The sequence below is a fragment of the Narcine bancroftii genome, chromosome 10 (genome assembly GCF_036971445.1).
Source record: "Narcine bancroftii isolate sNarBan1 chromosome 10, sNarBan1.hap1, whole genome shotgun sequence".
NCBI classification, from domain to species: domain Eukaryota; kingdom Metazoa; phylum Chordata; class Chondrichthyes; order Torpediniformes; family Narcinidae; genus Narcine; species Narcine bancroftii.
Window position 1 is genome coordinate 55100593 of NC_091478.1, and position 22711 is coordinate 55123303.

At 45.2% G+C, this 22711-nt stretch overlaps 1 protein-coding gene across 1 annotated transcript in view; it reads right to left on the minus strand.

The window, feature by feature from the left end:
* LOC138744576 (lysosomal protective protein-like) overlaps positions 1 to 22711 on the minus strand; it is a 55900-nt gene that overhangs the window by 26096 nt on the left and 7093 nt on the right. The window contains exons 2-6 of the mRNA XM_069900947.1: positions 16088 to 16199; positions 11304 to 11441; positions 7803 to 7961; positions 6765 to 6856; positions 5604 to 5688 (exon numbers count right to left, since the gene is read on the minus strand). Of these exons, the coding sequence (XP_069757048.1) occupies positions 5604 to 5688; positions 6765 to 6856; positions 7803 to 7961; positions 11304 to 11441; positions 16088 to 16199 (586 nt within the window). The remainder of the gene's footprint in view (positions 1 to 5603; positions 5689 to 6764; positions 6857 to 7802; positions 7962 to 11303; positions 11442 to 16087; positions 16200 to 22711) is intronic.

A 22711-nucleotide genomic window follows, 5' to 3' on the forward strand; every position in this document is an offset into this window, starting at 1 on the left:
TGATTCTTTTTTAAATTCTGTATAATCCGCATTACTCATTGGCATCACCACTTTTATTTGCGTTGATCTTGTACCCCGATGTATCTCCATACTCCTTCAATTTCTTATGTAATTCTTTTATTGATATTTCTGGTTCTGTTAGGTATACTATGATGTCATCTGCAAATAAGCTGATTTTATACTACTTCTCCTTTATTTTTAATTATTTTATTTTATTTTCTGTTCTTATCAGTTCTGCCAATGGTTCTATTGCTAAGGTGAACATTGAAGGGGATAATGGACATCCCTGTCTAGTTGACCTACTTAATTTAAATTACATATCCATTTACTGTTAACAGATTGAACCTCTGTAACACTTTAAATAAATAGTTCCATTCTACTCTGTCAAAGGCTTTTTCTGCATCTAAAGTAACAGCCACTGTTGGCTTCTTATTTCCTTGAACTGCATGAATTAGATTAATAAGTTTATAGACATTATCCACTGTTCGTCTTTTCTTGATAAATCCAGTTTGATCTTGTTTTACTACTTTTGGTACACAATCGGACAATCTGTTTGCTAATAATTTCGCCATTATCTTATAATCTGAGTTAAGTAGAGATATTGATCTAAATGATGCTGGTGTTAATGGATCCTTCCCAGTCTTTGGTATTACTGTAATTATTGCTGTCTTACATGAATCTGGCAAGTTCTGTGTTTCTTCTATCTGGTTCATTACTTCCAGGAGAGGAGGAATTCATAACTCTTTAAATGTTTTATAAAATTCTATTGGAAATCCATCCTCTCCTGGTGTTTTATTATTCGGCAGCTTTTTTAATATATCCTGTACTTCCTCTATTTCAAATGGTTCTATCAGTTTGTTCTGTTCATCTTGCAATTTTGGTAGTTCAATTTTAGCTAAAAACTCTTCTGTTTTATCAACTTTCCCCTCGTTCTCAGATTGGTATAATTGTTCATAAAATTCCTTAAAGTTTTCATTAATCTCTATTGGGTTTATTTGTTTGTCCTTTTTCCTTGATGCCAATACAGTTCTTTTAGCTTGTTCTGTTTTAAGTTGCCAGGCTAACATTTTATGGTTTTTTTCTCCCAATTTGTAATACTTTTGCTTTATTTTCATTATGTTCTTCTCCACATTGTACGTTTGAAATGTTTGGGTTTTTTTTGTCCGCCAATACTCTCTTTTTCATTATATCATCCCTTTTTACAAGTTCCTTTCCTGTACTTACTATCTCCCTTTCCAACGGCTTATTTCCCGATTGTAGTCCTTTTTCATCTTAGTTACATAACTTATTAACTGCCCTCTAATGAAGGCTTTCAATGCATCCCATAATATAAATTTGTCTTTCACTGATTCAGTGTTTATTTCAAAATATGTTTTAATTTGGCATTCAATAAACTATCTAAATTCCTGCCTTTTATGTAGCATGGAGATTAACCTCCATCTATATGTTCTTGGTGGGATGTCCTCTAGTTCTATTGCTAATAACAGGGGTGAATGATCAGATAGTAGTCTAGCTTCATAACTCTCCCATCAATATGGGCCAAAAACAAAAACATATCAATCCTTGAGTATGTTTTATGCCTACTCGAATAATATGAATATTCCTTCTCTCTTGGGTGCTGCCTCCTCCATATATCCATGTTTCATTTCCTGCATTGATTTAACCATAAATTTGGCTACTTTATTCTTTTTGCTTCTCTTTTTTCCAGTTTTATCCAACATTGGATCCAAATTAAGGTTAAAATCCCTTCCTATCAATATATTTCCTTGTGTATCTACAATCTTCAAAATAATATCCTGCATAAACTTGTGATCTTCCTCATTAGGTGCATATATATAGAGCAAATTCCAAAATTCTGCGTATATCTGACACTTTATCATTACATATCTCCCTGCTGGATCTATTATTTCCTCCTTTATTTTGATTGGTACAATTTTATTAATTAATATAGCTACTCCTCTGGCTTTTGAATTATATGATGCTGCTGTTACGTGTCCTACCCAGTCTCTCTTTAATTTGTTATGTTCCACTTCAGTTAGATGTGTTTCCTGCACAAATGCTATATCTATTTTTTCTTTTTTTTGGTAAATTTAAGAGCCTCTTCCTTTTAATTTGGTTATGTATTCCATTAATGTTTATAGTCATATACTTCAATGTGGCCATCTTATATCTTGTTTACACCTCATTTCCGCTTCCTCACCACCCTTTTCCCCATTTTCATCTCTCAGTTTTCCCTTTTTAAACTCAATGTATGACAATACATTTAAAACATAAAATACTCCAATAATTCCCACACCCAATAATCCCTTAACCCCAAATTCCCCCCCTCTCTGAGTTGCCCCTTATTCCTTGCTGGGCAATCGCAACTCCCCTTTCCATTTGGATTGCGATCTTGTTCGCAAGGATCAACTGATTTTGCAATGACGGTTATTCTCTCCCCCACCCAACACCCCCCAGAAAACACTTTTTTTAACCCACATATAACAAAGCTCTCCCTTTTTCCCTTTACTTCCTTCCTTCCCTCCTCTTTTCCCTCTTTAGTTCTTTATATATACATCATTTTTACATCTTTATATATACTTTATCGCCATTTTTCATTCTTATTACATCTCTTCATCTCTCCTTCTGTCCTGCAGATGCTCTGCAAATTCTTGCGCTTCCTCCGGATCCGAGAACAGTCTGTTTTGCTCCCTAGGTATAAATATTTTAAGCACAGCTGGATGTCAATATGAATTTATATCCTTTTTACCATTGGATCAATTTTGCTGGATTAAACTCCTTCCTCCTCTTTAAGAGTTCAAAACTTATGTCTGGGTAAAAAAATATTTTTTAACCCTTATATTCCAATGGTTTATTATCTTCTCTAATTTAATTCCATGCCCGCTCCAGTATATTTTCTCTTGTCATATATCTCAAAAATGTTACTAAGATGGATCTTGGTTTTTGATGTATCTGTGGTTTTGGAGCTAGTGTTCTGTGTGCCCTTTCTATTTCCATTTCTTCCTGCATTTCTGTCATTCCCAGAACTTTCAGGATCCATCCTTTTATTTGTTCTTCAAAAAAAGCTTTATCTATATTCCGTCCATTTGCTTTACCTTCTATTTCTCTGTGAAGATCTTGGTCGTCTTCTTCCTCTTCTTCTGTGTCTGTACCCGTGTTTGTGTCTTCTTCTTCTCTTCTTTGTATCTGTGTCACTTCTGATTTTCCTGATGAGTTCCTTGTATCACTTTGTCGGGCCTCTTCTTGCTGGGCCTCTTGCTGTTGGTCCTCCCCTTCTGGGCTGCTCATCTGTCGGGCCTCCTGCTGCTGCTCCTCTTGCCGTTCACTGTTGACTTTCTTTCTCGCCTGGTACCTCACTCCCTCTCCTGTCGCCTTCTTCATCTTCCAGCTGAGAGCCCTGATGTCGGGCATCCCTCAGCTGGTCGTGCCATAGTTGTCCGCTCCTCGGCTGAGCCCCCCTCCCACCAGTAAAATGTCAGTTTTTTCTTTTACCCTTTTATTGCGCACTGCTCATGTGCAACTCCTTGCGCACTTTTGTTTGGCTGAGAGAGCCATTTTTGCAGTCCAGTGGTCGGGGGGGTCACGACTCCGCAGGGCCGCCACCAACCTTGGAGGACGGACGTTCTTCGCCACCATGGCTCCCTGATCCTTCGTGCAGGTAAGGCTTTCTTTCTTTTCCAGTGACTTTTCTTTTTTTCCCGTTGTTTTTACTTTTTCCTTCTTGGGTGCCATCTTCTTTCTCTTCTCTGCAACTTTATCTTCTATTTTATATTTGTTGAACTTTGTCTTTTCTTGACTTTTTTTCTTTTCTGGATAGGGCTGGTTTTACCCTACTGGCCACAACTCCATCACGTGACTCCCCCCATCAATCAGAATATTTGAAGGATGATAATAAAATAGAAGAATATTTGTGACAAGTTAAATTTCCTGTGTTAGATGAAGGTGAAAATTAGAATTATCTACTACTTTTTTTGAAATAGAAATTTACAAGACCTAATGTCATTATAGAATAATAAAGCACCAGGTGAAGATGGTTTCCCACCAGAATTTTAGAAAGAATTTAAGGAATTATTAGTAGCTGTATTAATGAGGGAATTAGACCAAATGAAAGAGGTACATGACCTACCAGTCTTTCAAAACAGCATTATTAACTAATTCCGAAGAAAGGGAAAGATTGTCTACAACCTACTTCTAGATCTATATCACTATGACTACTGAATACGTTTTATAAAATTGTATCAAAATTATTAGCTAATCAGTTAGCTAAATTTTTACCAAAATTAATTAATATGGATCAAACTGGTTTTATTAAAAAATAGAACAGCGGTAAGTTTGATAAATGTAGCACAAAATAGAAAGATTCCAGCAGTAGTGGTCCCGTTAGATGCAGAGAAAGCATTGGAGGGGGATTTTTTTTTGTTTAAAGTACTTAATACATTTGGGATTCCAAATACTTTTGTAAATTGGATAAAAGCATTGTATGATCAGGCAAAAGCAAAAGTGGTTACGAATAGACAAATATCAAAACCTTTTATCTGGACAAGGTTGTCAATTGTCACCTTTTTTATTTGCATTAGCAATAGAACCATTGGCAGAAATAAATAGAAATGATAAAGAAATTAAGGGTTTTGAGATAGGCAATAAAGAGCACAAAATTAGTATGTTTGCGGACGATGTCATAGTATATTTAACAAGATCAGAAGTATCATTGAATAAGTTGAATATGAGATTAAAAGAATATGGATTAGTATCAGGTTATAAAGTTAATGTTAATAAAAGTGAGGTGATGCCTATGGTTGATATGGATTATTCACAATGTAAGAGATTGACAAAATTCAAGTGGCAAAAAGAAGCAATTAAACATTTAGGAATAAAAATTGATAGAAATATAAATAATTTATTTTAGTTAAATTACTCACCGATTTTAAAAAAGATAGAAAAAGATCTGAGAAGATGGAAAGACCTACCAATAATGTTAATAGGATGGGTGAATTGTATTAAGATTAATATTTTTCTAGGAATACAATATTTATTTCAGTCATTACCCATTCATGTGCCAGAAATGTTTTTTCAGAGTTTGAATAAAATTATACTAGAATTTATTTGGAAAGGTAAAATGTCAAGAATTAGTCTTGAAAAATTAATATGGAAACTTGATCAGGGAGCGCGAAGATTACCAAATTTTAAAAATTATTATAAAGAAGGATGACTTTCAGAGTGGCATTGAATCAATTTCACTGTCTCCCTGGTAACCTAGGCCCATGAGCTCGGAACAGAATGCACGATCAATACAGCATAGGCAGACAATGGAGCCTTCCCTCGGAAGTGCCCATGTAATTAAGCCCTGGGAGAGGAGGGTGGTGTGGGTTTGCTAATCCTGCCAGTGGGTTTGGTGCATTTTGTAGAGGTCGCGTGGGCAGGATCTCCCACTGCTTCAAAGTGCCCGATTTAGAAGGGCCCAGGAGGCCAGGAACCTGTTTGTAGTCACCCACTGTGCTTGGTTTAGGCCCAGGGTAGATACCGGTCAGTTCTGACTGAAGGAAGCCTGTGCTGGGGAGATGGAGTGGAGATCCACCTCATGCAATGAATGAAGGGAAACCTACTAATTCCACGCAGACCCTGTCGGTGTTGTTGTGAAAGTTGCAGCGTTCACCTGTGCAGCAAAACTGGTTCAGTTTGGACCACAGTCTGAAATGAGGAGAGAAGACAGGAAGTAATCAGGTTGCATGGCCCAACTGGAGCAGGTAAGACCTTTCCACACACACACCCCGGACCCCTCTCCCTCCCTTAATCTCACATCAGCATCACTTCACAGCTCCCTGTGGTCAATATTTCCCCCACATCAGCAGGCCAAGGGTACATACAGACTCACTGGTGTCGACGACAATACCCAATAGGCAAAAGAGTCGGAGCAGACATTGGTCATTAACATTGTTCTGTCTACCTCAGTAAGTGGTCGAAGCTTCAACTGATTGACCCCAGGAGAAGTTAACCAATCCTCTTTAACTTTCCTGCCCACAACATGAAGTAGAGGTATTACATCCACATATTGGAACAAAAATTGTCCATAGAGTGTGTGATGGGACGGTGTGGAGGGAGCTTCACTCTGTGTGTAACCAGTAGCTCGGTAGTGTGTGACGGAATGATGTGGAGGGAGCTTCACACTGTTTGTAACCAGTACCCCGGGAGTGTGTAATAGGATGATGTGGAGGGAGCTTCACACTGTGTGTAACCAGTACCCCGGGAGTGTGTAATGGGATGGTGTGGAGGGAGCTTCACTCTGTGTCTAACCAGTACCTCAGGAGTGTGAAGGGACGATGTGGAGTGAGCTTCACTCTGTGTCTAACCAGTACCCCAGGAGTGTGTGACAGGATGATGTGGAGGGAGCTTCACTCTGTGTGTAACCAGTACCACGAAAGTGTGTGATGGGACAATGTGGAGGGAGCTTCACTCTGTGTGTAACCAATACCCTGGGAGTGTGTGATGGGACAGTGTGGAGGATGCTTCACTCTGTGTGTAACCAGTGCCCTGGGAGTATGTGATGGGACGGTGTGGAGGGAGCTTCATATGTTTGACCCACCGTGTCCCTCACCAAGTTTCATGCGGCTGTCAACATCACCTCGGAGACTTGTGGCCAGTCAGAACCGGAGATCAACTCCTGAAATGGGAGCAGGTCCTCACACATTGTCAATCATAGGACTCAAAGCAACCGATCAGACAAAGTCAAATGACTCCTAGTGCAGAGATCCAAACGAGGTACCTACGTGTCCCCAATGAGTCCATGGTAATAAGCAAAGTAAACGAGCGCCTGATCGTTGTAATACCGGCTGCTCAGTCCATTCCCGACTGCAAACCCCTGCAACACAGGACACAGCTCATCTCAGTATCAATACATGGGGACTATGTCACTTTCACTCATTGTCCCCTAGACTACATGGAACTCATGTACCTTGAAGAAAGGCTCAGGCCTGAAACGTCAGTAATGCATCTTCACTCCCTACGGACACTGCAAGCCTGGCTGAGTTCTTCCTCCATTTCTGTATGCTTGTTCTACAAGCTCAGCAACTGCAGACTTCTGTGTTTCACCCCAGACTAAGTGTGCCTATTGTCCAAATTCACAAGGTGGACACTGAGCCAGTCCCCAGCTGAGGTGAGCTTGTAACATCACTGATTTACCACAGTTTATAAACCAATGAAGAATACACTCACTTGTTCCTTTCAGCCACCATGAAGTCACCTTTTTTTACTCCTCACCAGACTTCACACTGAATTCTTCCATTCCCCAAACACCACCCAGCTAAACCCCTCTGGCTTTCTCACTACCACACGAATGATCCTGACACTCTCACTCTTCTCCTCCTGCATCTGGGATCCATAACCCGTATACTGGCACTTAACACACCCACTCCCCACATGTCACATCGCCTACATCATCAGTGGTGGCCGGCACTGCTCTCGACGAAGGTAAGTAAGTGATTGTGACAGGCTCACATGGCTGATCCTAGGGGATGGAGGTGCTGCCCTGCAGAAACCTGTGGAGCCCTTGTCTCAGGGTAAAACCCTGGCGGGAGGGAGAGGTCAGGACGCCTTATCTAGTCCTCAGTAGAAGTGATTCAAGCTGGTTCTCAAAGAACCTATTATTTTGCAGGAACGTCTCTGGTTCATTCCTAAATCACTTGTGGACAAATCTCCAAGTTTACCCTGACCAGGCCAGTCTAACTCTGAGAGATGAACAGGATGGAGAGCACAAACGTGCAAACAGAGAGGATCTCAGCATCTGTGTTGAAATGAAGCACAAATACCTTGAAGTGGATTTCAGCTGCTCCGTCTGTGATCTTGAAGGCCAGGGTTGGCGTGTAAATCCCACCATAACTTTCACCAAATATGTAGAAGGCATTCTTTGTGAAGTTTGGGAACTTCCTGAAGAAATCCAACAGGGCCAGGTAATTGTTCTCTGCGACCTGTAGGGGTGGGACAAATGCACAGGTGGGAGGTGAAGGTTTACTCCCCAATTGACAGAAGACCTACATACACCATCTTTATTGTAAAAAAAACAAAGAAGGGCAGGAGGAGCTCAGCAGGTCTCGCTGCATCCGTAGGAGGTAAAGGTGTATTACTGATGTGTTGGTAATCAACCTTTACCTCCTATGGACGTGGTGAGACCTGCTGAGCTCCTCCTGCCTTTCTCTGGTTTGACTACAATCACAGCGTCTGCAGACTTTGTGTTTCACTCCACCTTTATTGTTTCCTGGAAAAGTGCTGTCCTACGGTTCATGCTGAGCCATGTTACATTACTGTAACCTCATGTCCTGGGCATTGAATTGAATTGTCGGTCACGTGTACATGATACAGTGAAAACAACTTTACATCGAAACATAGAAAATAGGTGTAGGAATAGGCCATTTGGCCCTTCAAGCCTACACTGCCATTCATTATGATCATGGCTGATCAGTACCCAGTTCCTGCCTTCTCCCCATACCCCCACAAGGGCCAAATCTAACCTACACTTAAATATTGACAGGGAACTGGCATCAACTACTTCCTGTGGCAAAGAAATCCACACATTTACCACTTTGAGAGAAGAAATTTTTCCTCATCTCAGTCCTAAAAAAATTCCCCCTTATCCTTAAATTATGGCCCCTGGTTCTGGTTTTTCCCAGCATTGGAAACAACCTTCCTGCGTCTAGTCTGTCTAAACCCTTAAGAATTTTATAAGTTTCTATAAGATCCCCCCTCAATCTTCTAAATTCCAAAGAATACAAGCCTAGTCTATCCAACCTTTCTTCAAATGCGAGTCCCTCCATCCCAAGTAATCCAATGCAATCCAGGCAAGTCAACAAGTCAGCAGGTAAGTGTAATAATAACATAGTACACCACACCACAGTACATGCCCTTCAGCCCTCAAAGTTGTGCTGACCCCTATATCCCTAGTATTAAACCCACCCCACCCTGTGACCCTCTATTTTTCCTTCATCCATGTACCTGTCTGAGAAGCTCTTTTATGTTCCTTCTCATCATTTGTGAGTTGTACAAACACTAAATTTAATTGTTTAACAATTCAGTACAAACATTAAATTTAATAAGTCTACAGTCATTTCAGAAGTCATTGCCAGCCAAAATAACTGCTGCCCAGCCTCGCTTTCGTCTCTCTTCTCAATTATGTCATAATGATGGTTAGTCCTTCCAAAAAGCATCACCTCACACTTATCTGGATTAAACTCCATCTGCCACTTTTCTTCCCAATTCTGCATCCTGTCTAGATCCTCTTGTAACCAACAACAACCTTCAGCTCCATCCACAACACCTCCAATCCACCCTCCGTGTCATCCACAAACTTATGGACCCATCCTTCTGCCTCTTCATTCAGTTTATTTATAAGAATCACAAAGAGCAGGGGTCCCAGAACAGATCCCTGGGACCCCTTCACTAGTCACCGACATCCAGGCAGAATACTTTCCTTCCACTACCACTCTCTAATTTCTTCCTGCTAGCCACACAGCCAAGTTCCACTGATCCCGTGACTCATTATTTTCTGGATGAGTCTCTCATGGGGGACCTTGTAAAAAGCCTTGCTAAACTCCACGTAGACCATATCTACTGCCCTACCCTCATCAATTTCTTTTGTTACCTCCTCAAAAAATTCAATTAGGCTCGTGTGCCAAACTGGCTAAGTCTTAGTCTGCTAAGGTAGCACTGAGTCTGTTAATAAAAGCCAAGTAATATTCCATACACTTGTCTGAACTCTTTTGATGGCATATCATCCTCTCCAATAGTTTACTCACCACTGACGCAAGACTCACTGGTCTGTAATTCACAGGATTCTCCCTGTTACCTTATTTTAAACAAGGAGACTACATTTGCCATTCTCCAATCCTCCGGCACCTCCCCTGCAGCTAAAGACAATTCAAAGTTCATAAACTTCCCCCAGTTCTCTCTTCCCTCACTTCCTACAGCAGCCTGGGGAATATCTCGACCAGACCTGAGGACTTGTCAATCTTGATGTTTTTAAGAAGATCCAACACAGTCCTCTTCCTTAATCTCCACACTGTCCAGTGCACAGGCCTGTTCTATTCCGACCTCACCCTTTCATCTTATGAATACTGACTTAAAGCATTCATTCAGGACCTCCCCAACCTCCTCCACCTCCAGGCACGTTGCCTCCTTTATCCTTTAGTAGCTCCTCCTTCATTCTCATCATCCTTCTGTTCTTCACATATGCATAGAACGCCGTGGGGTTCTCCTTAATCCTACGTCCCAAGGCCTTCTCGTGCCCCCTTCGAGCTCTCCTAAGTCCTTTCTTAAGCTCCTTCCTGGCTACCATATACTTCTCACCAACCCTTCCTGTTTCCTGCTCCCTATATCTAACATATGGTTCCTTCTTCCACTGACCAGCTGCCTGATTTGTTTCATCAGCCATGGTTCTCATTTCCTACCATCTGTTCCTTGTCCCATACCTATCCTGAACCCTGCACAAGTGGTCCCTAAACCTCCTCCACATTACTTCTGTGCTTTCACCCTTGAACACCTGAAAACAAGTGTAGAGGTCAGTGTGACAATAAGTCAAATGGTGAAAGTACAAAAATGTTGTACACCAATAAGAGGAAAGTACAGTTAAAAACAGTGTGAGGGTGTCATCATTTACAACAGGATGTCCATTCAACTGCCTGGTAACAGCAGGAATCTAGAGGTTGATGTTTTCAACCTCGTGTCTCTTCTGTTTGATGTGGGGGGGTGGGGTGGGATGGGTCGGCAGCTCTCCAGAGACAGCGGGAGCAACGGACAGAGGCAATGGAGGGAGGTGAGTGCGTGTGATGGCTTGAGCTACGCTCACAACTCTCTGCATCCCAAGCTGTGATACATCCAGATGAGACGCTTTCCACAGCTCATCTGTCCAAGTTGGGAAGAGTCCTTTGAGGTTTCAGGGAGCATTGGCTGAGATAACTGGGGGATGGGAGGGGGTGGAAAATAGACAGGTTCAAGAGGCCAGAGAAAAGATCATTCTCTCCAGGTGGGACAGAAAAAATCAACTCTCCAGGTGGGACAGTGAGCACCAGCTGCTCTATTGCCTGCCCAGTGCATGACCTATTCATTGATGATTGAGCATAGAGGTTTCTAGGAGTTAATCTGCACCAACCCCTCCATGGTGACCAAGAAATTCTTAGATGTGGGATGTGGGGTGAAGTTGAGGTAACATTATTACTGAGTAGTTACAAGCTGTCAATGACCTTGTCCCATTTCTTGTTTTGGGACAACAGAACCTGGGATGTCCCAACAGAGAGGGGGCAGCCTGGCAGCCATCATACCTGTTTATCGTTGGTGGCATAGTCTCCACTGTCAGAGTAGGAGAAGCCAACTCCAGCTGGAGACTCCAGATATAGCATGTTTGCCACCTTGTTCCAGCTATACTCGTTAATGTAGAGAGTGCTGCCATTATCGTTCACCTGAAAGCAAACACATTGCAGTCCGCTAGGTTATGGTTATGGTGGAACACAGTAGTGCAGGTGTGACCCAACTGTACTGAAGAGGCTGGCCCACTCAGTTCCTGTAACTCTCCCCATAAGGTCCCCTAATAAAGGCTGATTGACCTAGTCTCCTCCCTCAATACCAGCCTTGAACCTGGGCTAGCAGCATGTAGAGAGAAGCCCGATGTTTATGGATATTAAAGCCTTTAACTACTAGCTTTGTGTCTGCTTTAGGTGATTGATCGAATCACAATTTAATATCCAGAATTACCAGACATGGACAAGGCGATCTGTGAGGAGAAGCTGGAGGCCAACACAAGGGAACTACATTGCTTAAACGCCTACATGGGCGCCACGAGATCACCGCAGACAATTACGATCTGCTCTTTTCATCGGTGGGACACCCCAAGTATACCAAATAACACTTGCCTGGGAGAAGTACAACGGTACAATGGCCCTACTGTGACAGCAATACGGTGCCCCAATGAACACCATGTATGCCCGTTAACTACTGGTCACCCAACGCCAGGACCCTGGTGAGTATGTTGACGATTTTGTGAGGCCCTTGAGGGAGCTGGGATGTGACTGCAGTGGCTTACCAAGTGGAGCTCATCAGTGATGGGTTAATGGCTGGCTTCTGTTCCAACCACATCTGGGAGCGGCTCCTGGAGAAGAGTGACCAGACCCGTTAGGAAGTCATGCAACTGGCTTGATCACTGGAGACACCCCAGAAGAACACAGAGGCCTACTCGGCAAGCCACCCAACCGCCAGGTGGGAAGCACCGGGACCGCCATCTTGGGACTCGGGGTCCCTGACTGATGCCGCCGCCGGGTTCTATTCCGCCGGGTTGGTGAGAAGTATATGGTAGCCAGGAAGGAGCTTAAGAAAGGACTTAGGAGAACTCAAAGGGGGCACGAGAAGGCCTTGGGACGTAGGATTAAGGAGAACCCCACGGCATTCTATGTGTATGTGAAGAACAGAAGGATGATGAGAATGAAGGTGGATAAAGGATAAAGGAGGCAACGTACCTGGAGGTGGAGGAGGTTGGGGAGGTCCTGAATGAATGTTTTAAGTCAGTATTCATAAGATGAAAGGGTGAGGTCGGAATAGAACAGGCCTGTGCACTGGACAGTGTGGAGATTAAGGAAGAGGACTGTGTTGAATCTTCTTAAAAACATCAAGATTGACAAGTCCTCAGGTGCAACTACTGCGGCCAGGGAAAACACCCGCAGAAGTATTGCCTGGCCCATAGCACAACCTGCATGAACTGTCGGAGGAAGGGCACTACACGAGGGTAGCCCACTCTAAAACCCCCACCCAGCAGCGTTGTGTGCAGACTGCGACCTGCGTCGCCATCTTGGGTTGACCTTCTTCCGCCGTCACTTCTGTTAGCTGAGAACCAAATAGCGGGAATGGGAGAAAGATGACACGGGATGATGTCACGTCTGGTGTTTCTTCTGGACCCCACTGAGTGTGATCCATGGGGGCGGCTAACTTCGGGATCTCCATGGCGGCTATCTTGGCGGCAGCCGTCCCAACACTACAGCAGCAGCGACTCCGACAATGAGTTGACTTTGCCCTCCATCATGCTGCACCAGAACGGGCTGCACTAACTGGTGAGATTGATGATGGACATCAAGGTAAATGGTCGCACCACAGGCTGCCTATTCGACACAGGGAGAACAGAGAGCTTTATATACCTGGGCACAGTCCAATGCTACACCCTGCCACTGTCCCCTGCCAATGCAAGGTAGAATTAGCGTCCAAATCCCACTCCACGGAAATCCGCAGGTGCTGCACCGTGACCCTAACCATTAGGGGCACGAAGAATAAAAACTTCAAACTGCTCGTGATGCCCCATCTCTGCCCCAGTCATACTGGGGGGGGGGGGGATTTCCTGTGTTAGCTGATACAGTTTGACAGGCCCCACCCTCCCTCACAGTCAGAAATAACCAATTCCTGGAGGGCCCGCCCTTCCCTCTGAACGCGGGTAAACAGACACAGGAACGCCATCCAGGGCACCCGACCTGTGGGTTGGCCACCCTCCAGGTCCCTTCATTTCCAGCACCCTCCCCACCCATTCCAGGATCTCACCCCGGACTGCAAACCTGTAGCCATGAAAAGCAGGCGATGTAGCCCCAGGGACAGAGCGTTCATAAAAGCTGAAGTGGGCCAGCTACTAGCAGAGGGTATCAGTTACAGCCCATGGAGGGCACAGGGAGTGGGGAGAAGCACCGGATGGCCATCGATTACAGCTACACCATCAATGGGTTCACTTTACAGGATGCCTACCCCCTCCTCTACGTGGTCGACATGTTGAATGAGATTGCCCAGTTCCGGGTCTTCTCCACCATCGATCTCATCAGCGTACCACCAGATCCCCATCCACTCGGAGGACGTCCATTCACAGCGTTCTAGGCCAATGGATGCTCTACCACTTTCTTTGGGTCCTATTCAGCCTCACGAACAGGGTGTCATTGTTCCAAAGGGAGGTGGACCGCATGGTGGATGACAATAAATTAAAAGCTACCTATCCATATCTGGATCATCTCACCATCTGTGGCCGGAACTAGGAGAAACACAAGAACCTGCAAAAGTTCTCATTGAAAGTACAGCCAGAATAAGTAAGTATTCAGCACCACGCATCTGGCAAAACTGGGATACATGGTAGAGCCCCTGACCCTGAGCACAGGCATCCCCTTCTGGAACTCCCACTGCCCTAGAACCCTAAGGCTTTAAAAAGGTGCCTGGGGTTCTTCTCATACTATGCCCAGTGGATCCCCAGTTATGCAGACAAGGCCCACCCCCTGGTGAAAACCACAACCTTTCCCCCATCGACGGAGGCCCGTAAGGCTTTCAAGGGCATTAAGGATGAGATAGCCAAGACGGCGATACATGCCATTGATGAATCCGTTCCGTTCCAAGTGGAGAGCGATGCCTCTGACTTCACACTGGCTGCCATGCTGAACCAAGCAGGCAGGTCCTTGGCATTCCCTCCAGGGCCCCGAACTCAGGCACTCCACCATTGAGAAGGAGGCACGGGCTATAGTGAAGGCCGTGCACCACTGGAGGCACTATCTGGCCAGCGGACCCTTCACCCTGCTGATGGACCAGAGAGCCGTCACTTTTGTTTAATAATAAACAGCAGGGGGAAATTAAAAATGACAAGATCAAGATCATAATTACGAGATCTTGTATCTGCCAGGGAAGCCCAATGAGCCACCCGATGCTCTGTCCAGGGGAATCTGCACCAGGGCACGTAGATTGCCTCCAAGCCCTGTACGATTACCTCTGCCACCACAGGGTCACCAGGCTCTACCATTTTGTGAGGGCCAACAACCTCGTAGAGGAGATCAGTCTCATCAGATCATCAAGGCCACTGGCCCCTTTGAGATGTTCAAGTCAGCGTACCACCAGATCCCCATTCGCCCAGAGGACTGTATGGACTTCAAGGGTCTCCTTCCATCCATGTACCTCCTGAATATCATGGACAAGTACCCACACTTCCCATTCACCATCCCCTGCCCAGATATGACCACGCCTACAGTCATTAAAGTCCTCTGCAACCTCTTCACCTTGTTCGGACACCCCAGTTACATTCACAGTGACTGGGGGTCCTCATTTATGAGTGAGAAGTTGCGTCAGTTCTTCCTGTCCAAGGGGACAGCCACAAACAGGACCACCAGCTCCAACCCCCGTGGGAACAGGCAGGTGGAAAGGAGAATGGCAGGCAATCCTCTTGGCCCTCAAGTCAAAAGGGATGTCAGTCTCCCAGTGGCAAGAGGACCTCCCAGAAGTGCTACACGCCACCAGGTCCCTACTCAGTAAGGCCATGAATGTCCCCCCCCCACGTGAGAAACTGTTCTCCTTCCCTAGGAGGTCGGCATCGGGAACCAGGCTGCCAGTCTGGCTTAGGACCCACAAGGTGGACCTGCTGGTCGAGGAAGCGCAACTCCTGCATGTGAACCCCAGTATGCCCATGTACAGTTCTCAGACAGGTGGGTCAGTATCCGTTCGGGACTTGGTTCAAGCAGGGACCCTGGCATGGGAGGTGCACCCAAAACCCATCATCGGCAACCAGGTATCGTTCAGGTAAATAATTTCTTACAACCACCACCAAAACACACCTCAGGCTTCACCTAAGACCTCTACAACCAATCCCCCCCCCCCCACCAGAAACTATTCAGCTCCCGGACACTCTAGCCACCGAACAAGTCACCGTTCCGCAGGAGCCAACAATCAAGGGCTGCAGCGATCGTTGGCCGCTGAATTTGTGAACTGTTATAAAGTGCATGACCAATGACAATGGACACTGCTCTGCTCCACCACACTGGACTTCTTCAAAAAGGAAGGGGTGAATGTGGTGGAACCTCACTGGACTGCAGATCCTGTAACTCCTCTCCATTAGATCCCCTAATAAAGGCTGATAGTCCTAGTCTCCTACCTCTATACCAAGGTTTTCCCCCCCCCCCCCCACCCCTTAGCTACTATGCTCTAGGGAGAGATATCCCAGGCCTCGTTATAACTTAAGCCTGTCAGTCCTGGTGACATGTTTAATCCACAACATCCCCTCCACTGAACCTTGAACACACAATACGCCCCATCAAGTCACAAGAAGACTCACATGAAAAGGGCCATTTTCAGAGAGGAATCCATCCAGGGAGCTGCATCCAGGTCCCCCGTTCAGCCACAGGACCACAGGGTCTGAGGTTGGGTCTTGTTGTGATGTCACAAACCTGAAGGACAGGAAAGACAATGGAAGCAAAAGTCATGAATGAGGAGCCTTTAGGACCACAAGCAGACAAGCAACTCATCGGACAGGACCGTTTGGACTTGATCTTGTTGAAAGAGGTGAATCCCTCAGGGTCATTTCTACCCTTTGAAGGCATTGATCCCGTCATGACCAGGGGAACGTGGATGCACTTTCCAGCAGAAGCAATCTACCTGTGGTCTACAATGTCAGAAACAGGTTCAGGGAGGTGGATGTAGAGACATAATATTCTCTGATTAGGGACTCCATACTGAAGGGACAACAATACAACCAGAGTTTGGCTGTTCAGGAACAAAACCAGGAATTGATCATACAATGGAAGCAGAAACCTGGGACGCTCTGCTGACAATGGATTGGGAGCCAGGATCATTCTGGTGTTGAGAGCCGTGGATTTTTGTGAGACAGATTATTGGGATGTGGAGCACAGTTGGCCAGTGGAATTCTGGTGAAAATTAGGTGTGAACTAATTGAATGGTGGAACAGGACTGGTAATGCACCTTTTCCCTAGTTTGCAGGCAACTCAAAAGTGCTTACGGTTGGGTATGCTGGATGTTTGGTACTTTGCTGGGACAGAGTAGTGAGGCCAACTGTTGTGCATCAGTGGAGATCCTGTGGCATGTTGGGATGTGGAGCACAGCTGCCCAGTGGTGTGAAGGAGTGGGTCTTCCTTGTGATGCGTTTGTTTCAGGTAAACAGAAGGACGGCAACCATTGCCACAACATGAGGCAGTTCATATTCAACAGATAAATTCAAATAGGTCACCCTGGTCATGCTGTTCTCATTCACTGGCAGAGATTAGTGGGCACTGGCAAGGATGCAAGGACACTGGAAAGGCCAGTATTCCCAATTGCACTCCAAAAGGTGATGGGGATCTGCCTTGCTGGGTCACTGGAATCTCTGGGGTAGGAACAACCTTGCAACAACAATGAGCTACATCCAAGCCAACAGTAAGGAAAAGGAAAGAGGCTTTCTCAGGGTCCTTGGTGTCCTTGACCAAAGTACTTCTGAAGTGTGTCCACTGCTATCAGGAAGAACAGGGGTTATACCAACAGTTGCTCTCCACTCCAGGGACCTCAGCTTGATCTTTCAGTCCAAAAACTTTCTCCCTCCTTCAAAATTTCCTGCAAGTTCAAATCTATCCACAACTAAAACTTCTGACTCATGTCATATCTGGATCCAAGGAAAGGTGATCACACTCTTGGGTGAAGCAGACAAATATGTTGAAGAAAGTCAGCAGGTCTCCCAGCATCCACAGGAATTAAAAGGAAAAACAAATCAAGACAAGTCGCCTATATTTAATCGCTCATCTCATGCTCGCATGGTAGGACGAGAGAGCATTTCTCCAGGACCACAGAACATACTTACATAGATACAAGCTAGGAAAGCAGTTAACACATTAAAATATTAAGGTATTAAGACACATACACTGAAAGTCCACAGTGCTCTATCCACATCTGTACTGGGAGTTCAGGAGCCTGTCGGCTTGGGGGGAAAAATCTGTTTCCCACTATAAGCATAAGGGCCCGAGGGCTAAAGGTACCTCCTGCCAGATGGCAGAGGGGAGAACAGTTTACATGCAGGATGTGTGGAGTCTTTCACAATGTTTATTCTGCCTGCATCAAGTGTAGTAGATGTCCTTCATGCTTGGAAGAGGTTCCCCAATTATCTTTTCCACTGACTTCACTATCCTCTGCAGGGTCTTGCAGTCCAAAAGTGGTACAGCATACAAACCAGGCGGTGATGCAGTTGCACAGGATGCTCTTAATACACCCTCTGTAGAATGTGGTGAGGATGGGAGATGGATTTTCCTCAGCCTTTGCAGGAAGCAGAGGCGCTGCTGGACTTTCTTGGCGATGGAGGGAGCTGGTGTTAAGGGACCAGGTGAGATTCACCACCAGGTACACTCTGAGGAACTTGATACTCTTGACGACTTCAATGGTTGAGCCATCAATGGTCAGGGGCGCATTGTCCACCCAGGCCCTCCTGAAGTCAATAACCATCTTGTGTCATCAGCGAACCTGATGATGTGGTTTGAGCTGTGTTTAGCTGCACAGTCATGGGTCAGCAGAGTGAACAGCAGTGATCTAAGCACCCAGCCCTGGGGGTGGGGGGTGGGGGGGGTGGGGCTGTATGCTCAGTGTGATGGTCTTGGAAATGCTGTTACTGATCCAGACTGACTGAGGTCTCCCCAACAGGAAGTCAAGAATCCAACTGCAGAGGGAGGTGTTTAGACCCAGCAGGCTCAACTTCCCATCAGGTACTGAGGCATGATTGTGTTGAATGCCGAACTGAAGTTGATAAACAGCAGTTGAATATATGAACCCTTATTTTCCAGGTGGGTGAGGGCTAGATGGAGGGAGGTGGTGATGGCATCATCCATAGAGCAGTTGAATCTGTATGGGTCCAGTGACGGGGGAAACAGGAGCTTGATGTGCCCATGACGTGCCTCTCGAAGCACTTCATGACAATGGACGTGAGTGCAACAGGGCAATAATCATTGAGGCAGGACACAGACAACATCTTTGGCATAGGGACAATGTTGGCGGCTTTGAATCATGTTGGGACCACGCTGTTCCTCAGGGAGATGTTAAAGATGTCCTGTTGAAAGGCAAGACCAAAAGTTTGAGGGAGCCGTGGTTTTCTAGGAAAATACAGGATAAGAGGGAGGTCTATGTTAAATATAAGAAACAAAAGATTGATGAGATGTATGATCCTTACTTAGACTGCAGAAAGAACCTGAAGAGAGAAATTAGAATGGCAAAAAGAAGGTATGAAGTGTTCATAGGTAATAAGGTGAAAGTGAATCCCAAAGGTTTTTACAGATATGTGAATAGTAAAAGGAGGGTAAAGGATAGTTGGGTCCACTGGAAAATGGAGAAGGTGGACTATGTGAGGAACCGAATGAGATGAGGAAGATATTGAATGATTTTTTTTCTCATCTGTATACACAAGGGAAAGGGACATTGGACTATGTGAGATTAGTGAGGCAAAGGGCTTAATTATGGAAAGGATAGGGATTAATAAAGAGAGGGTTTCGGAGCTTCTAGGGTCAATAAAGATGTATGTCTCCTGGTCCTGATGGGATTTTTTCCCATGACGTTAAGGGAGATGAGGGAGCAAACAGCAGTGACTTTTCAACAATCACTGGAGGAGGGAATGGTGCCACAGGATTGGAGGATTGCACATATAGTTCTGTTATTTAAAAAAGGAACAAGGTGCAGGCCAAGTAATTATCGGCCAGTAAGTTTGACTTCGGTGGTGGGGAAAGTTATGGAGGGTATTCTTAGAGATTGTATGTACAATTATCTGGATAGGCAGGGATTGATCAGGGGCACCCAGCATGGGTTTGTGAAGGGAAAGCTATATTTGATGAATCTAGTTCAGTTTTTTGAAGAGGTGACAAGAAAAGTGGATGAAGGTAGGGCGGTTGACGTGATCTATTTGGATTTTAGTAAAGCTTTTGATAAGGTTCTGCATGTAAGGTTAGTAAGGAAGGTTCAGTCACTAGGGATTAATAGAGAGATAGTGAGATGGGTTCCGAGGTGGCTGGAAGATAGACAGCAGAGAGTCATAGTTGGCAACTGTCTGTCAGGATGGAAGCCTGTGACAAGCAGTGTGCCTCAGGGATCGGTGCTGGGTCCCCTGTTGTTTAACATTTATATTAATGATTTGGAGGGGGTGGTTAACTGGGTAAGCAAATATGCAGACAATAAGAAAATAGGGGGAGTGGTGGATAGTGAGGAAGGTTTTCTTGGATTACAGAAGGATTTGGTTTGTTTGGAAAATTGGGCTGAAAGATGGCAGATGGAATTTAATGTAGACAAGTGCAAGCTGCTGCATTTCAGGAAAAATAACCAGAATAGGACATATGCAGTTAAGGGGAGGGCATTGCAGAATGCAAAATAACAGAGGGATCTTGGGGTTATGGTACAGAGTTCCTTGAAGGTGGATTCCCATGTAGACAGGGTGGTTAAGAAGCCATATGGTATGCTGGCCTTCATAAATCATAGTGTAGAATATAGGAGCTGGGAGGTGATGCTGTGACTGTTTAAGACATTGGTGAGGCCAGGTTTGGAGTACTGTGCACAGTTCTGGTCTCCAAATTAGAAGAAGGATATAGATAAGGTGGAGAGGGTGCAGAGAAGATTTACAAAGATGTTGCCTGGCTTAAAATACCTAGAGTATAGAGAAAGATTAAGGAGACAGGGACTTTATTCATTGGAATGTAAACAGCTGAGAGGGGATTTGATAGAGGTATTTAAAATTATGAAGAGAATAGATAGACTAGACGTGAGTAAACTATTTCCCCTCAGGGCAGGGGAGGTTGGAACAAGAGGGCATGAGTTAAGGGTAAGGGGGCAAAACTTTAGGAGACATGTTAGAGGATGCTTCTTCACTCAGAGAGTGGTGGCAGAATGGAATGATCTTCCAGAGGAGATAGTTACGACAGGGTCCTTTCTGTCATTTAAGAGAAGGTTGGATGTGTACATGGATATGAGGGGGTTGGAGGGTTATGGGTGGAGAGTGGGAGGGGGTTCAAGTGAACCGGGGCGGAACCGTCGGGCCGATATGGCCTGTTTCCGTGGTGTAAACTGGTTATATGGTTATATGTCAGTGAGAACATCTGCCAGCTGAGCCATACATCCCCTGAGCCCTCTGCCGGGAATGTTATCCAGTCCAGTAGCTTTCCGTGGGTTGACCTTGCCTAACACTCTCCTCACGTTGACTACTGTAACACACAGCACCTGATCATTTGGAGGAGAGGTGATCTTCACTGCCATGCTGTTTTTCGCCTCAAAACACACATAGAAGTTGTTCAGTGCACCTGGGAGGAAGGCATCACCAGCCCAGACAGATGGTGTAGTCTTGTGGTTGGTGATATCTTGAATGTCCTTCTACATACATCGCATGGTGTGCAGGAAATGACCATGAATGCACTGGGCATGTGCACACTTAGCTTCCCTGATGGCCTTAGACAGTTTGGCTCTTGCAATAGCTGGGGCTACCTTGTTGACTGCTCTGAAGACATTGTCACAGTTTCTGAACAGCACATATACCTCTGCAGTCCTCCATGGCTTCTAATTAGACCGAGTATTGATAGTCTTTGGCACAGAGATGTTGTCAGTACACCTACTAATGTAGCTGGTCACTGATGCCATATACTCCTCCAGATTGATGCAGTCGCCATTGGTTGCTGCTTCCTTATGCAGTCAGTAAATGCCTGCATAAAAAGGTGATGGGAAGGAGGGAGTGAGGTGAGGAGAACTTGGTAACAGGGAAGAGATAATAGGAGTTATCTCTGACCTGTTGTCTGTCCTCCTCCACTCACCACTGCACTGCTCCCTGCAGAGGAGTTGATGGCTTAGGGTGAATGATTTGACTCAGTTGGCACATGGTCACCTCTCCAAAACTCTGAAGTACAATGGAGGACCTGACTGTTGATCATAGCTAATCATCTGCCAGCCTGGTCTCCCCTCTACATTCCATTCCAATGTAGTCTCTCGACCCAGAAGGTCAACCATCCTGTTGTCTCCACAGATGTTGCCTGACCCTCCAAGTTGCTCCTGCAGCTAGTTATTCATCTCAGACTCCTAATCTAGATGGCTGTCAAGATCTATGCACCACTGAAAATATTCTATCTGATGTATCACAGTGTGGTATGGGAATTGCTCTTCCCAAGACCACAAGAGACTGCAGAAGTTCTGAACCCAGCTCAGGCCATCACCAAACCTGCCCCTTTGCAACTAGAGCCTTGACTTCCTCATCGGAAGACGAAAGTCAGTGCAGATCAGTAAAATCAACATAGGCGCACCACAATAATGCATGCTTGACCCACTGCTCCACTCTCTCTACACCATGACTGAGTGGTCAGGCACAATTCCAATGTCATCTACAAATTTGTCAATGACACCAGTGATTCACCCTGACAGGCAGAATCACAGACAGCAATGAGGAAGCATACAGGAGGGAGATGGATCAGCTCGTCACAACAACAACCTTGCACTCAATATGATCAAAACTAAAGAACTGATTGTGAAATCAGGAGAACACAAACCAGTCCTCATCGAGGGGTCAGCAGTGGAAAATGGTAAAGAACTTCAAATTCCTGGGTGTCAACATCTCTGCAGATTTATCCTGAGACCTTCACGTTGATGAAATCATAGAGAAGGCTTGCCAGCTTCTATATTTTGCTCCGTGTTTGAGGAAGTTCGGTATGTCATCAAAAGGCTCATGCAGCTTTCTACGGGCACACTGTGGAGAGCATTCTGTCTGGGTGCATCACTATCTAGAATGGAGGTGCCAGTGCACAAGGCAGGAAGAGGCAACAGAGAGTTGTGAACTCGGCAAGTGTTACCATAGGCATGAGAGTTCACTCCATTCAGGAATTCTTTAAAAGGTGGTATCTCAAGATAGCAGCCTCTATCCTCAAGGACCCTCACCCTCCTCTCACTGCTACCATCAGGAAGGAGGTACAGG